The sequence below is a fragment of the Channa argus genome, chromosome 1 (assembly GCF_033026475.1).
Source record: "Channa argus isolate prfri chromosome 1, Channa argus male v1.0, whole genome shotgun sequence".
NCBI classification, from domain to species: Eukaryota; Metazoa; Chordata; class Actinopteri; order Anabantiformes; family Channidae; genus Channa; species Channa argus.
In genome coordinates, this window is record NC_090197.1 from 35,244,812 (window position 1) to 35,263,014 (window position 18,203).

General features: G+C 39.0%; 1 protein-coding gene across 9 annotated transcripts in view; it reads right to left on the reverse strand.

The window, feature by feature from the left end:
* akt3a (v-akt murine thymoma viral oncogene homolog 3a) overlaps positions 1-18,203 on the reverse strand; it is a 49,393-nt gene that overhangs the window by 10,824 nt on the left and 20,366 nt on the right. For 3 of the 9 annotated variants that reach the window (XR_010915183.1, XM_067515791.1, XM_067515798.1), the window contains exons 3-10: positions 16,070-16,195; positions 11,872-11,983; positions 8,878-9,022; positions 7,887-8,018; positions 7,612-7,677; positions 4,542-4,610; positions 2,591-2,713; positions 1,706-1,834 (exon numbers count right to left, since the gene is read on the reverse strand). Coding sequence is in view for 8 of the 9 variants with exons in the window: in XM_067515791.1 (XP_067371892.1) it covers positions 1,706-1,834; positions 2,591-2,713; positions 4,542-4,610; positions 7,612-7,677; positions 7,887-8,018; positions 8,878-9,022; positions 11,872-11,983; positions 16,070-16,195 (902 nt within the window). In the remaining variant the exon portion in view is untranslated. Of the gene's footprint in view, positions 1-1,705; positions 1,835-2,590; positions 2,714-4,541; positions 4,611-7,611; positions 7,678-7,886; positions 8,019-8,877; positions 9,023-11,871; positions 11,984-12,926; positions 12,998-13,150; positions 13,285-16,069; positions 16,196-17,616; positions 17,706-18,203 lie in introns of those variants that run through there. The other 6 variants (XM_067515820.1, XM_067515827.1, XM_067515851.1 and 3 more) reach the window with 6 other exon arrangements.

Here is an 18,203-nt window from a genome sequence, read left to right on the forward strand (position 1 = left end):
CAGACTCACATCCTGTGAAAAATAACCAACAGCCTCCAATCAGCTTTTGGCACGCAAAGGAAGGGACTCTAAAAAAAAGCACAAAATGCTGCGCCAAATTGTCCTCCATACTTTTTCAAGTGGGATATACACTATGCCTCTCCCCCTCCTGCCTTCATCTCCACATCTCCATCGCTCTGTCTACACCACCCACAGTCCTGCAACGCTCTCGCCAGTTGATCTGCTGGCCTTTGCGTGAGGCAGCGCCGATAGCTGGACAGTGGATGGCTGCAAAAAAAACCAAAACAAAACAAAACAAAACAAACTATTGCAAGAATCGTTGTGCGTGTGTGCTTGTGTGTGAGCGCTGCGCCCTTTTCCTCTTCAACAAACACCCTCATTCACACGCATAAGCTGCATATTTACCGTTCACCCTGATATTATAGAAAACAGTTTGCTTGTGTAATCTGTAAATAAAAATGTGCATACCTAAATTCCATTATAGGAAAGTTTCAAACAACCTTGCAAAATGCTGGGTATTATAGTAAATAGTAAATAGGTAGGTTAAGGGTGAGGAACGGTGCCTGGATCATAACTTCATAAGTAAAGGGTATTGTGCTTGTGTGTATGTGTGGCTTGTGCGGGTCATTCATGTGTACAATCACTAATAATCCTGGTAATCAGCCAGGACTGTTGTTCAATAAACAGGTGTAGTGGGCAACGTGAGTCCCACAGTTCACAGGGGCCATCCTGGTGGAACCCTGAGTGGTGCAGAAATGCTGCCTAATGATAGGCTGCCTGTGGATGTCACAGATGCTTTTATGTACTACAGGGCCTCAGTCAATCTGCTCAGTTTACAGAACTTGACACGCAGACCCTAAGATTTTTGTTATTTATCCACCGGTGAACACAATTTATAAAATGTCTACACTGTGCTGTGGATGTGGTCCACAAATCCATCACACTAAAAATGTTTATGATGTAACCATAACACCTGTAATGTAATTATTCTCTAATGTGTTTTAACACACTAAATTCAGCAACCTTGTCTACTTACTCTATATATTATCTATAATATACTGTAGGCAGAGAAGAATATCTTAGCACATTTCTGCAGTGGGTATGCTGTATTAATTTTTGTGTTTTGATTTCAATAATTTTAAAGTTGACCATGTTAAGCACTTGATAGAAAAATGCGACTTAACTCCCTTGGCCTGACGGTGCATGACTATACATATCTGTAGCTGATAGACAAAACTAATAATCTGTATAAAACTATGTGGATACAGTCAATGACAGTAATTTGAACAGAGACTGAAATAACAATTTTTCATTTGATGCTCAGATTTAATAAAATAAAAGTGACACAAAAAAACAAAAGCATGGTTATATATATATATATATATATATATATATATATATATATATATATATATATATATAGATGCAGTGATGATTTTGGGTGGCTATCAAGGTATAAGGGTGTACAAGGTTCATAGTGTTAAAATGGATAAATCAGTGATAAAGATCAAAGAAAGATACAAGTAAAGGTGAGTAACAAAATGCAAGGGATTGAAAACAATGACTATTACTCACTTTAAGTAATGAATGAAGCATCTTACAGAATAAAAGAATTACAGTGAAGAGATTCATGGCAAGACAAGGCGTAACAAAGATAAAAGTGAAAAGTAAATTAGATGAAACAGATTAAAAAGAAAAGTGTTACCTCAGGTGCAAGGTACTCTGGTGTACCACAGAAGGTTTTCATGGTAGCAGCATCTGTGATGCCCTCCTTGCAGAGTCCAAAGTCAGTGATTTTGATATGGCCATCTTTATCCAGCATCAGGTTTTCCAACTGAAAAGAGAAACATAATAAACAACAATTCATAAAATGCAACTTTCACTGCCAGAATCTCAAATATCTTTGGGAATGGAAGAGAACGCTGTAATCGTGACAAAGCATAAGTGGCTTGAATTCATCAAAACAGCTTTTGGTCAAAGTTTTTATTCTCATTAATTGCATTTCAGATTTAACACACATACTTGACAGCTTTGTTAAAACCTTTTTTATACTGTGTAGTCAAGGTTTTACAACTTTGGAGAGGAGAGCAGAGGCAGACAGGTAAAGAAAAAACACATTGTACTATACCCCACAGTAGCAGTATGCACATTCAGGCACACACAAATCAGAGCAGAGAAGGGAAATAAACTTCAGGCATGTAGTGAAGCCACTCAACCTTTTAATTTTAATGGCTGAAATGTTTTTCTCTCTGTCTGCTTTTTCTTCTGTTTTCTTGGCTGCTGTGAGCTGAGCTGGGGCCAAGGCTGCTAGGCAGACGCTCAGACAGAGCCATCTACCTCTCTACCTCTGTGGCATCAGCACCCTACCTCCCCCCTACCTCCCATGCTTCTTTACTGCTTTATGTTTGTGTGTGCTTCTCCCAGTCCCTTTTTTAATTACTACACATCCTGAGCCACTCATCTAATCCTGGATGAAAAAACAAAAAATATGGAAACACAAGAGGGACTAAAAAAAAAAAGTTTTCTCTCACATATCTGATCACACTCATCCCTGCCCCCCAACTAGCCTCCCTTCTCTGCTTCTGTTTACCTTGAGGTCCCGATACACAATCTTGGCTGAATGCAGGTAGTCGAGCGCCGAGACGATCTCTGCACCATAGAAGCGTGTGCGCTCCTCTGAGAACACCCGCTCTCTGGACAAATGGAAAAACAGCTGCGGGAAAAGGAGAGAGTAAGAGAGAAGAAGAGAGGGTAAAAAGGGGGAGGGGGGAGACAGCAGGGACGGCACAGCAATAATTACTGATTTATTGTAGGAAATTAGCACAACACAAACTGGCTGCCCGCACCATATTGAGATGATAGATAGCGGAGGGGAGGGTGAGCGAGGTGTGTAAGTGTGTGTGTGTAAAGGGTGCATGTGGAGAGGGGTTGGGTGGGGGTGGGGAGGCATCTCAGAGGAGGGTGGGTGGAGGCACTCGGCAGCTGGCGCCTCATCTACCAGTCCCCCTCACCACATACTCACATACCTCTTCCACGTTACCCTCTGGGCTAGGTTGGCACAGTGCTGGCACTGAGTTCAGCAACAGGGGCCAAATCAAGAGTTTAATCAATACACCAGTCTAGTTAAAGACAGGCCGACCGCCGCTGTTGCCAAGCCGCTTACCCACCTCCCATCCCAACTGCCTCTAGTGTAGCACTCATTAGTGGCCTAACTGGCCTTGCCCCCTGAGCCTTCGTCATATCTATCCCTCTGTGGTATTGGAAAAAAGCTAATTTTCCTACTTTAAGGAGCATACAACTCCTTTTTTCCCATGTGGCCTGACCTCCCGTTTCTCCTCAGTGTTGCTTTTTTAACACTTACCTCACGTTCCGTCTCTCTCCTCTCTCTGTGTGTCAGTTGTCAAGTTGTCACTGCCACACTGCTACACATGTGGCACCAAAATGACAACAGCCTGCTGTGCCACACCAGTCAAGTTGTACAAATTACCCATGAGGCCAAGGGGCACACATCTCCCCATTAATTGTTCGGGGAGGTTTGCATATGGCCGCTGGAGTGTTGCTCACAGACCACCTTGCTCAAATGGTGTCTGTGTGTAGTGTGTATGTGAGTGTGTGTGGTGGGGGTGTGGTGAGAGGGGGTAACACGACAGGTGGGCCTTCATCAGTGTACTGGCAGCTGTTACTGTGGCAGGTTTGTAATGGGTTGTGTGTGTGTGTGTGTGTACGTATGTTTGTGTGGTATGTGTGGTCACAATTTGTCCGTTGAGGTAAAAATTGCCGTGTGTGTGTGTTTGCTGGTGTTTTCAGCATGTGTGTGTTTGCTCAGGCCTGGCACTGGCTAAACTGCTTAACTAACTGAGAGGGGAGCAGGTGACAGCTACTCTGAGGGAATGAACCAAGATTGCAAAAACGGTCCGATTAAAAATCTGAGAAATGGAAAAGTAGGGGAATCCAAACTCATTTCGTCTCTGAATGTCATTCTGGCTTTATCTGCCCCATAGGTGTGTTCATAAATGACACAAGCAGGAGAGGGATGGAATGGAAAAGAGAGATGAGAAGGCATGCGAGGGGCCAGTTGGTTGGCAAATTAACTGTGTTAGAAAGCAATCAAACAGCAAACTTTAGACACTTCAAGTGTTTGCATGTCTAAACATTCCTGTGCAGCACTGCTGTCACACTCACCAATTATATTGCCCCAAGTAAAACTGTGTGCTTACATGCAAGAGATTTTTAATGTCAATGAATTCAGACCAATGTCTTATAATTTATATTTTAAACATTCATTAACACTTTGAACAGTCTCTGTTGTTTTAACATGACATCTGCAGCAGTATTACCATTTTGTAAATATGTTGCCATAAGCAAATGTCTTTTTTTTTTCAGAGTTTCAACAGCTTATCGGAGAGGAGGTGGAGCGCTCAACCATTGACAGTTAGTGTGGTGGAGCTGTGGTTTAACTGGCTGTTAAAAGCATTAACAAAATGATGGCAAATCTCATAAACTAAAACCATCGTGAAAGTGCCATTGTGTTTTTGTCTTACCTCTCCGCCATTCACATACTCCATGACGAAACAAAGGCGGTCTTTAGTCTGGAATGAATACTTCAATGACTGAAACAAGAACATAATGCTGCTTAGTCAGCAGTTTTACTTCCACTCTACACTCACTTTTGTCTTTCAGTTTGGTCTTTAATGAATTTGCCATTGTACAACCAGATATATTTAATGCATAGTGTCCTCAAATTATCTCACAGTGCAAGATAAAGCTGTTGCTCATTACTATAATGAAGTACTGTAACTAATATGATGCATTTATTGACAAATAAATTACTCCTTTATTTGTGAAACAACACAAACATAATGAGTTCCACAGATGGATAATTTTAATACGGCATCAAACATTGTTACTTCATTTTGCCAAGCAACACATTATTTTACTGCACACATGTACTGTACTCAGTACAGCCCATGAACCCTGGAAAGAATGAGTGAACGATTTCATACACAGCATGGAATCTGGTCCCCTTGTAGCTAAACCAGCAGGAGCAACAAAATGTGATCATTCATCATTCATTGCTTTAAACAGTTTATACGTATTTGTTTATTCAAAGCAGGTAGGGGTGTGTGTGTGAAGTAACTGTGTGTCTGTTTTCTTTCGAGAGAGAAAGCTGCTAAACAAAAGAACAGTTGGTTGGAGTCTTTTTTCGGCTGCAGGTAGGACAGGGGTAAACTCTTATGTGAACAATAATTACTCTCATGACAATATGTGTGAATATTGATATACATTGGTATTTGGAGATTTGTCAACCTTTTCAAATACCAGAATGTTCTTGATTGGACTTGATTTTTTTTAATATTGACTTTATATTGGCTTTTCATTTTGTACAGAAATTCTTATATAATTCTTATATAAAAGTGGCATATTTGCCCACTTTTTCTGCTGCTGTAACATGGAATTTTCCCCATTGTGAATGAATCTTATATAGCATACAGCAAATATGATGATAAAATGTTTTAAAATGTTCACTTAAGTCATCCAAGTTAAAGGGAATCCAAATAAATGAATGAGGCAAAACATTGAACATATTTAAATTTTTTATTGTGGAAAATTATCCAATCTTCATCAGTTCATTTGAAGGAGAAATTAGAGTCAGTTGTTTAGAAACAATAGGATGATGTTCAGCCGTAAGGCTGAAGGCCTCTCTCATTTATCTGGGTCTGAAACCTGACAATACAGGTTTGTAGAAATGTGTCCTTTCTCGAGAAAAGTACATTTCTGACGACCTTAGAGGAACAGTTAGCGATGCTTACCAGGGTGAAAAAGGTTACTAAAGATTTTTTTACAAGAGTTTAGATCCCAGCAGTCCACTGTCAGGCAGATTGTATACAAATGCAGAACATTTAACACCATTATTATGTCCCATATGAGTGTTTAACCAACACAATCACAATAATAAAAATATGTTTAAGAATCTGGGAGGTGAAAATGAACTCCAAGGTAACAACTAAGATCCTACTCAAATATGGTAGAAATTACCTAGAGGGGGTAGCCCCTAAGAAACTAAAGATCTAATATCAATGTTTATCTGTCCACCATTAGGACAACATTAAACAACAACGACGTTGATGGTAGAGCTGCAAAGAGAAAACCTCTAGGCCTTGGGGATACACCGTAAGGCTGTTGGAAAAATGTTCTGTGCGTTGATGAGAACTTTTTCTCTTGAATAAGAAATGTGTTTGGTGACGATCAAACACAACATTTCTAGAATAATAAACTCATCCTATCTGTGAAATCTGGTGGCGGGAGCGTCATGACTTGGGCCTGATAGGCCTGCAATATCTCTGAGTTGAAGCTGTCCTGTAAGAAAAAAAACTGGATAACATCCCTCAAAGTGGAGGGCTAATGAACTGTTACGAGAAATGTTTAGATGAGGTTACTGCACCAAAACAGGGTCATAAAGTATACTTTTAACACAATACTTATTATACAAATTACTAAAATAAAAAATGATTAGCTGCAATGTTTCTGTGTAGCTTGTTTAATTGGGTTCGTTTTATGTAGTTTTCGGTCTTGAAGAGAAATTTGGTTACATGTTATATAAAAAATATGGAGAAAAAGAAAAAAGTCGGAAAGCGTTCACAAATTTCTAAACATGTGTGGGTGTATCTATGAGCAATCTGACAGAAATGGCAATGGATAGTGTCTCTATGAGTACAGCAAAGAGAGTGTAAAGCTAAGGGTTCAGCCATCAATGTACAACAATTTGCTGTCTTGCTGTCTCATAATTAGCCACAAGAGACCCAGGTATGTACAGAATAAAATGTACTGTGTGTGTGACTCTTAAAGACATCTGTATATTTGCATTTGCACAAAGTGGCTTCAGAAAGTACCCAGATCACTTCACCATTTGCACATTTTTTTATTGTAGATTTTATATTAAATATTTAAAATGTCATGTCTATGCTTCAATCAAACCTACACAACCTATGATGACACAGTGAAACATGCTTTAAATTAAAGATTATTAATCTTTAGGACATGTTGAGAAACGAACTGGAGCCCAAATTCAAAATCTCTCAGTAGACCTTTTGTCTACAATTTTGTTGCAAGCCAACAAAAGCCAACAACTCAGAGGTCACTATACCCAAGCTTCAGATGTTCTCTGTAGAGATGGGACCTGCCGTAAAGGACAACCATCTCAGGATTCAATTAAGCCACGTATTACATCTGTGGAGAGACCTGAAGGTGGCCGTTTATAAATGCTTTCCAACCAGTATAAAGTTTCAAAGTAACTGACAAGAAGAATGGGATGAAATGTCGAACTACAAAGGTAAAAAGCTTGCTGAGAAAGTGTTGAGTTTTGACTGCTGTAAAGAGGTCTTCAACAAAGAGGATTTGAATTAAGAGTTTCTATACATTTGTAAAGATATGTCAGGCTTTTATTTTTAATACATTTGCAGAAATTTCGAATAGCATGCTTTCAGTGTGACATCATGGGGACTGATGATTAGAAATTGCAATTTTATCAATATAAATATAACTGGAAATATTTTATGAAGGCACCTTCTCCGAATTTAAACTAGTTGTGTCCATACATTATGATGTACTTACAGTGAGAAAGGGGTGTCTTGTGTTTTTCAGTACTCTGCTCTCTGTGAGTGTGTGAGCCACTTCATCCTATGCGGACACAACACAATTAAACAAAGCTAGAGGGCAACTGAAGAGCACTACATGAAATATAAAAAATACATCAGATACTGACATTGGAAAAATTAATTAAAAATAGCCTAATTGCGGCTAAAATGTTACAATGTAAATTTCATGTAGTCCACTGAAAATACGGTAAAAAGATTGATGAAGAGTTGAATTGTCTCTGCCATACTGACCTTGGCTATGATGACTTCTTTTTTAAGGATTTTCATGGCGTAATACTTCCCGCTGGCCTTTTCTCGAACAAGAATCACTTTGCCGAAGGTTCCCTTTCCCAGTAGCTTCAGGTAGTCAAAGTCACTCATTGTCTAAAGCAGGAAAACACAGAAGAGCAGTATCTGTGATTAAACTGTGCTAAAGTTGAGCAATTTAATGTTACGTCATTTTGAAAAATTGATGGCCTACTAGCAGAATAGGGTGTCTGCAACATAATAAATAGTTTAACCCCTTTTTTACCTTTTTGAAGAATAATGTGTTTTTCTGCAAACCACATTTTTAATGGTACCGAAGAAGTAAATTTGGAAATGTTATCTGAACACAAGCAACCAATAATTTTGCCTCAATGAAACACACCCGAAAATTTTTGTTTAAATTAAAATATCAGCAACTTTCTGACCAAGACAACAAAATTACTAGTCTGACGTGACATTTGATGTCAACCGTCTCTACTTAATAGGCCTGACAGTCTTGCTTTGGTGTGGTGCTCTGTCCATTAATTACGGAAATATTAATAAGTATTACCCAGAAATCCATGACTTTTACTATTGAATAACTAGTAAAAGTTTTATAAGATAAACAGACTTAAGCAAAATTACATCAAACAAAACTCTTAAAGTGTGAATTGTAATGAACAGTAGAGCTTGCATGGCCCTTGATAATAGTTTAAACTGCTTACTTTACTTTATACATCTACCATAAATTATGTTCTATTCTATTTTTTTCTAGTTATTAAAGTTTAGACCACAATTTGGGAAAAACCTTGTTACAACCTTGTTGTTACAGTGGCTATTTCATTAGTTGACACAAACCTGTAACTTTTTAATTACATGCTGTAAAACCCATTACATGGCAAGGAACAGCAATATTACATCTGTAATAATTTCTGTGCTTGGATTATGGATTGTGTGAGAGTGAGTCGGTCTGCGTGTGTCTGCCGTCACATTTTACCTTGCGTTTGTGGTGTGTGGTGGAGATGTCCATCTCCTCCTCGACCATGTTGTCAATGTTGGAGGTTGGGCTGCACTGGATCCTTTCCTCTTCTTGTCTCTGCAGCTTGTCAGCCACCATCTGGATGGCCTCTGTCCACTCATCTCTGGGTTTAGAACATTGTAAAAGACAAAGTTCTGTGTATCAACAACAGCTTCTGACATGCTTTACTGTTTAAATGAACAGAAAAGACACACAGGTCACATTTAGAAATGAAGCTACAGTATTGGTCACCTAATGTATAAGTCATTTGCATCTGATTTTTTCATTTTATAGACAAAATGATTAGGGAGAAAAATGCAGTCCTTGTCGTGTTCATTTTTATACAACCTCAACAGAAATTGAACACCTAAAGGTTAGAAGCACAGGTATCAGACTACTGCTATTAGACATTGCACAACTATAATATAAGATATTCCACAATTGTTCCTACTATGATGCACTGTGCCATGAGGTTTGGTCTGATTTGAAATGCTTCATTGATTAAACAGTGTGATACTTTCACAGAGTAATATATAATTGAAACAAGCCATGGTAACAATACATTACACAGGTGCAAAATATAAGATTTTCCTGTAGGACAGTTACTGCACTTTAAAGGTGCTTAAGTGTTTTCAATTAACAAAAACACCTATTTGTTCAACAGAGAGGAAACATGGTCAGCTAGAGAATCAACCGAATGAGCAATGATCATGAAGCAGAACTAATGCCTACCAGTCTGTGCTTGGGTGTGTGTATGTTTTTTGAGAGAGATAGAGAGAGACGGAGCAAGAGAGAGAGAGAACAATCGCACACCCATGCATAAGAGGGAACAATGCATTGTTGTTTGCTAACATTGTTCCTCCCCATTGACTTTCCATTAGTAGTGTTGTTCAACATCTGTTGGAAGTGTGTGTGTCATCTGTAGCAGAAGGCCAGCCATGCATCAGGATGAGTAAACACGTTAACTGTATTTAACAATGATGAATATAATGGTTTATGCACAGGGCAAAACATGCCCCTGCTCTGTAAAAATATAAGAAAAAGACTAGAACGATTTGGACTAAAACAGAAGTTTTAAGTTGTATGCCACATTGTATCAGTGTCCTGGAATTTATAATAATTTGAGAAATGATGTTGGTTATCAGTAATATTTCTAAACATAAAATGAAAATGCTGAATATGTTGTTACCACAAGACTCACAAGGGTTCCGACAAACGACAATCTCTTTGAATGTTCTTCCCCACTGATCTTCACTCAAACAGTGTTAATCCTATGCCACTTGCAGAGGTTACATGTTTGCACAAAACAGTAAAGAGCCGAAACTAAGGTGAACCAAAGATGATATTCAAATATTCAGAAATCCTCAACACCCTAGAGAAGTAATTCAGGATTTACGATAAGTGTGCACTTTCAAATACACTTACCCAGTGTTTGCTGTGAGAAGATCATAAATAATGAAACCTGTTTGACTCCCAAACGATCACCCCTGTGTACTTGTTTTGTTTTGAGTAAGATGCCCATATGTTTCCTTGAGGGATCTGGAAGAACATCCATCTGAACCTAAACAGAGCAGTGTGTTTTTAAGATCTGAATCTCTTTCTACTGTAAAGACTTCTGAGCATACCCTACACACTCAAAAACAAGGGCAAACTCAAGTTACACTCTACCTACAACAATGGGCACCCATGATGAGCGTGTATGAGTGCCTGTAGCTACATGAAAAGCAATGGGAACTCTCTCAAGGTCAGGCAGCAGATAAATGCTCTCTCTCTTGGTTAAAGTGTTTTTTGTACAGAATAATGAGGGTTTTTTTTACTAATGAGAGATAATGGGCCTGCCTACAGTCGGGCGCCACGCCAACATGTGCCACCCTCTTTGCTCACGGCTGGGGCTGTGGTAGCTGGAGCCCTGCCAGTAGTGGTACAGTACCACAGATACAGTAACACACACACAGAGGCACAGACACCCAGTTGTGGCGTATGTGCACACAAACATAAATGTTTTTCTACCTTGTCAAACTACAATGATGCACAAATCTTGCACACACACCGCACACATTTCTACAACAACCGTATTGCACATCTGGAGATTACAGTCATCCACTTATAGATTTCACGTATTGTTCATTCAGAAATAGATAGTGATTTGTTTTACGTTTACTCTGAAATGTTTATTTGATTATCTAGAGGCAAAACTGTCAGAAAGCAACATATATCAGAGACAAAGTTGGACAGACAGCTGCAACACTCACACACAAGCACAAATAAAAACACACACACACAGAGACTCAAAGGATGCACAGAAGCATCTGTGGTCTTCTGGGCAAAGCTGTTCATTTTCTGGAGATAAACACCTCAGCTCCTCAGAAAGGAACTGAGCAGCTGGAGAATTTATGCCGACGCTACTTGAAAGGTCTCCTTTCCACTCTGTCTCTCTCACCCTCTCTCTTTTCCTAAGACACACACACACACGTATATTGTGGCGTTTACACACACAATTTATATATATATATATATATATATATATATATATATAGTTGTAAAAACCCGAATTGTAAACACTCCTCTGGTATTTGCTCTTGTGTGCAATAAAGTTCTTAATATGAACTATTAGGTTTCAGTATTTGAAAGAGAAAGTTAGACATTTTTGTTATTTTAACTGGCAGATTGTAAGCGGCTTTGTCATCCATACTGCTGCAGTGAGAGAAATGTCAGGCAGCCTCTTCACCAATACAGGCAGAGTTCAATAACCTGTTTCATCTGGGATCTGTACCCGAACCATCTTAGCTTTAAGAGACTTCATATAAAAGTTTATTTCTCCCTCCAAGCTTTAAAGAAAACTCTTCCTGAATATTATTACCATCTTAATTCAAATAAAGCCAGACTCAGGAAAACAGTGCTTGACAACTTCGCTGCTCACTGAGCAACAATGACTGAAGGATTCTCTAAGAACGACATCTTTAGAGGACTTACCTCTCATCAGGGGTGTCCACATGGAAAGTCCTCTCAATGACAGTGGTCCACTGGAGGCAGCGAATGATGAATGTGTTTGGCTTCGGCCTCTCCGTCTTCATCAGCTGACATTCTGTAGCAGACAACCAGAGGGATGATGCTATATTTTATTATACAATTAAACCAATTTTGAATATCACAAAGTTAAATTGGAAGAGGTACTCCTATTGGAAAAACTGCACTTAGAACTACACTGATGTTTTAAAAGGTTCACGTAGATACTATGTGCATTTGTGTACATAAAGTGTTTAAAGTGTCTTTTTGTAGACTGGTTGTTTTTCTTTTTGAATATTTATTATTGTTTTTTTTTATTTTCTTCTTCACTGTATTTGTTATATTCCTCTCTAAACTGTATAGTATATGTTGAACTGTCTTGCACACGGAGTTCTGAATGTCTTGTCTTGCTTTACCTTAGAGAACAGGGTCAAAAAAGTCAGTTTGAAAACACTAGTAGGTGTCCATATCAACACAAACAAATTCTGAAACTGTGATACTGTATGACTCAATAGTGCAATCACAGATGATTGATTATGGCAGGATGAATTTCAGTTTTTAATTTTCAGCTTGCTGGTTTTGGGCATGCTGGTTCATTCATGTATTGCTCAGATACTACACACTACCATGAGGGATTGAGTAACACCTATTATTTTTCATGATTTGACATGTCAAAATGTCGGTTGGGTACATTTTTGTAGGCCTGTTCATTACTAGAATTAAAATATACATTTGTATTCAAAAACAGAGAGATTTATGTTGATTTACAAGTTGCCCTTAACATTATCATTAAGAAAACACCCAGCTGGTACAGTATTATATTTTGTTGATTTAAAAATAAGCAATAACTTTAGCAACCGATGACTCAAATAAAGGTGCTTTTCTGTGCCAAGGCATATTATGTGTTGCAGCACATACGCATCTGGCGAATATCCGAAGAGACACATTTCTGTGAAAATGGGCAATACTGTAGGCCATTATTACACAAATGCATAATACAGTACACAAACGCAGAAACGTACGCACACATAGCCAGATGGGGCTGTGAGCTTGCTGTGGGAAGGCATGCATCTTCATTGTCCCTCAGCAGTCTCTGTGGTTATTGGGGACAAAAGCTGATGTAAAACAGCATAATGATCCATCTTCAGTCCTCTCATCTTCCCCACTTCTTCTTTGTTCTGCATATATCACCCTCCATCTCCTCCTCCTCCCTGTTGTCCTTTTTTATCTCCTGTCATTCTCTCACCTTCTCTCCTGCCTTCATTGCTCCTCCACTTATTTCCTCTCCCCTTCCTCCTCTTCTTCCCTTCTGCCTACCATTAACTTCTTCCAATTACTTTCGGTTTAAGTGTGGAACAGCACAGCATGTCATGGCTCAGCCTAAATATAGACAGGAAGGTTAATGACAGCACCACTTAGGTCATACACACAACAGAATTTCAATACACACACACACACACACACACACACACACACACACACACACACACAAAGTTACTACCTGAGTTGTGAACAAGGCCTGATGTGCTGCCAGATAACAAGATCATGCTATGGGTGATGCCAACAAAACCCACACCCAGAATGGACACACAACCAAATGTAAAAGTGACTCTAAAGTTTGAATGTTAGCTGAAATTGGGTTGTTTGCTACAGCAAGCAATTGTGAAATTTGTGTAGCAATTTAATGAGTAGCAGTTTAGTGAGTTTAGTGTGTGTGTGTGTGTGTGTGTGTGTGTGTGTGTGTGTGTGTGTGTGTGTGTGTGTGTGTGTGTGTGTGTGTGAGCGACAGGCTTGTATGTATGAGTCCCTCTGCAGGGAACAGGCCTGTACCATCTCTGTTCCATCTGACCACTTCTGTTGTTCACAGACACATAAACACACACACACAAGCACACACAAATAAACAAACACACACACACGCGCACACACACACACCACCTGGCCTCCCAGCTTTGGGCAACAGATGTGGCAGTGCCAGCGCGATGCCAAGCAGCCGGGGCCGGATGTATGGCCTGGCTTGTCCTCCTCACAAATTCTTTTCCTCTCCCTTTTTTCCTCATTCTCCATCCTGTCTTCATCTCCTCCTCCCTGTCTGTTCAGTGCTGCCGACACTCCTCTCCTCCCTCATTTTCCCTTCCTCCCACCCAAACCTCAACCTTCAATTCCTCCATCCCTACAGTATCTTCAGCTCTCACCCATTGCTCATCACTCTAATCATCCTTCTATCTCCATCTTCTCGCTTCTTCTCCTATCCTCCCAAGGTCTCCAATTTTCTCTTCCTCTGCCCCCTCTGATCAACTCCCATCGCTCATTCCCTGTGCTTGTCTTCCATTCTAGAGTGCGATATTTCTTCCTCCTCAAACCTGGGATGCTCCATTCGTTATCATTTTCTCTGAAGTATCAGCTTTTATTCTGCCATTTATCACAATGTTCTTTTCTGCTTTTTTAGTATCTTGCACCACTTCTCCTCTACTTTCCCTATGATCATTTTTAACTTTACATATACTATATTAACTTAAATATGTCAACGAATACCAAATTCAAACAAAAAGTTCTGTGCAGCATTTACGTGTTAACTATAAATATGCTATGCAAGTAAATACAGTGGCATCTGCATCAGCCTTGTGCCAGGAGGCACTTATCTAATTATGTTTAGTAGCTTGTGATGATTGAAGATGAAATAGTAAACAACTGCAGCAACATGGATCCATTTCATTATTAAGAGACATATGCTTTACCAGATATTGTAAATACACATACGTTTTGTCCATTTTATCCAGCACATTCATAGTAGCCAATATACCCATAATGTGGGTGTAGATTTTCTAGAAAATTAGAAAAGAAAAATCCAATAAAAATCTGTCAAACCATGTATCTATGCCTTTACTTCAATACAACTTATAAAAATAAACCAAAAAACTAACTCACACAATCACATTATACGAAAGCATTTAAACGCTATTTTTCTTACCCTGCTCTTCTCTTCTGTATAGATGTTTGCCATTTGGATTAATATAAGTGATCTATATTGCGTTTGTTTGCATGATCCCCTTTTGAGCCTCCTTTTCATTTTATCTTGTAGATTGGTGTTCTTAAGAACCATTATTATTGATCACACACTGTATCTAGTATCCTTCAGTATAATAAGCAAAAGTGTTATGCCTGTATTAAAGCAGCATAGCATAGAGAGAATTAAAAAAAAATCTGGTACCAGTTTAACCAACCCTATTGTTTTTAATGTTCACAGATTTACATACATAAAGTAATTGCATAAAGTCATGTTTAGTTTCTTAAGAATGAATATAATATCTATTCAAAAGCCATGCATATAGTAGTTTATCTTGCGTTGGGTTTTGGGACACAGATTTAAGATGACAAAAACCCTTATTTCAAAACTGAAATGCCTGAAAGCAGAAACAAAGCTTTACTGCCAACCTGCATTTATTGCATGAACAATGAGAGGCAATGGTGGTGGTAATGAGACTGAGAGACATTAAAATTAATCTTGTTAACTCATTAGCTGGTTAATTGCACATGTCAATGACGCTGTGGAGCTTGTTAACCAGGTGCAGACAGATGATATACTGATAAATGGTTAATTAGAGCCCTTAGTGAATTCTGTAAAGCATACTAATACTGTGTGGACTGATGTCTGACAAGATGTTTTGACACACCACGAGTGAAACTGATGCAATAGCTGTTGTACCATTTCAGTGTGGCTCTATGTGATGAAACCAGAACCAACATTTTAGCAACATCTCAGGGCAATTTACATGATAGAGGTGATTTCACTGACATTTCAGAAATACACCAGTATCATAAGATGAATTGTTGTACACTAAGCTTAATTACATTATGATTGTTGTCAATTATGAGCCTGCAGAGAAGTACGAGAAGATGCAATCCACTTAGCTACACATACCTACTAGTCCACTACTTCTGAGAACTGAAATGCTTTCTGTGAACAGCATGTTTCTGTGTTTTATCCCAAAGATGGTAAAATCTGAGTTGATACAGTTAAAGCAATATTCAAACAAAATCCAATTTAGTGCATCAGGAACCTAAATGCTGCATTCTTCAGTTAGGAATTGCTACACAAAGAATGAGACTGATAAAGAGACAGGTACAGTGACAAGATGCTGGTGTGATATAATAGGTAACATACTTGCTACAGAGAAGTTATTTAGGGGATAGGGCAGGTCTGCATCCTGAGGTTTCTCTTTGTAGCCGATGAAAGAGCCGTCTGTCTTCAACAGGAAATAACGCGGTCGCCAGTTCTTTATGTATTCACCTAAAGACAAAAAAATGTATACAAAAAGAAGGTGTAAAGAATTAAGTCTTACGTGTCAAACAGTGCAAACAACTGAATTCAAATCTTGAGCCCACGAGCACTCAGGGTAAATATGATCACAATGACCATAGTGATTATATGGAAAGCACTAATAGCAATAATGATGATGGTCTTGCTTTTAAATACAGATTTTCTTCCCTAGACAGATAAGAGCCTGTCCACTCAACTCTCATCTGTCCAAAGGATATTACACACATATACACACTTTAGTGTTTACACACACACAGACACACAGTATCTGTATGACTCCCACAGTGCTTGCCAGATTCAGATCGGATTATCATGTAAAAAATGACAAAAACATGTTTACCAGCTCAACACTCAAACTATCCATGCCAGAAACATCATCTGGCTGATACATGGGCAGGTGTCGAGGTGATGACCCCTCCACCAAACACGCACACACATACACACACACACACATATCTAAACTCACAATTTGAAAACACATATACTGAAAATGTGAAGAGGACCGGACAAATGCGATGAGATGACATGAGATGAGATAAGATTACAAATAAAGAATAAACCTTCTTAGAACACAGCAACAAATAACAACATCTGCTGAGCAGCTGGTGACAGAGTATTACCCAACTGGCTGGCATAAACTGGCACTAAGGTGGCACCACAGCTTTATCAGATGACCCGCTGAAGGATTACATGAGTGTCAAACATTTCCACACCACAGAGGCTGATAACACTTACTGGAAACAGCAGGGATGCACACATGGATTAAAGTACACACACTTGCATATTCACACATAGTTGGACAAGTACAATGAGTACAAATGCAGGAAGGAAACTGTGCGTACCCCCGCAGAACACAGAACTTAAATAATACTTAGATGCACAATAGAAATAAAAGTGAAATGAGAACACAAATGGTACCTACGTCTCAAGCCCTTTTAATTAATCAGTGGTTCCTTGACATCTACACATACATTTACACACATTGTGAAGACAGACAAAAAGATGCATATGTTCATGCACACATACACACACTTCTAACAGCACACACACATACACACACAGCAACAGCTCTGATTACCTTGGCGAATTTGCTGTGAGGGGAAAATACGCAGCGTGTGTATGTGTGTATTCTATTTGTGACATCCATTTAAAGTGGAAATGACAGCAGGCCGTGCTCGTTAACACATCACAGAGAAACACCTGCTCTGCTGAAGGGACCGCGCGACTGCGGGCCCTGCTGGTACCTCTGGGTGCTGCCGGTGATGGTGGAGTATGTGTGTATATATGTATGTGTGTGGGTTAGCAGCTGATTTGAACCACCACACCGGGACAGACAGAGATACAGATAGATAACAAAATGCTGTTGAGTGCCAGTGTGTCACAAGAATTACCAAATCACACCTCTTCTTTCCCCTCTTAGTCCTATTTTTCTCTTCTTCACAAATCCACCCACTCTCAGCTCCTCTCCCGTGTCCTTCTCCTATTCTTTCAGAAACAAAACATATTCTTTGGATCAGTTGCTAGTGATAAACAGAGTGTTGTGAAAGGGGGTGAATGGGAGGGGTGGGAGGACAGTGAGAAGGACAAAGAAGAGGTACAGAAAAATTAATACAAAAGTAATTAATAGAAAGCAAATAGGAAAAAGGGAGAGGATGTTTTAAGTGAACTCACCACAATCAAGAATGTTATCTCATTTATTATGACCAAACCAATATAGTGTAAGGCAAGTTAATGTAACATTTTTGTTTTTGTTTTTTTTTTACACAATGTCTGCTGTTAAAAGCTCTGCAATGAGTTAAAAATATTCCAAACATACACTACACATACACATGGTTTACCTCTACTAAAATATTTGAGCCTGTTGCTGAAGTTGTATTGTTCAGGACAAGTGTCTCTATTAACTGTATTAACTGCTCCTGCAGGTTCTTATCACAATAACACATGTAAAACTGAGTAAGCACTCAGGTTGAATGGTTAG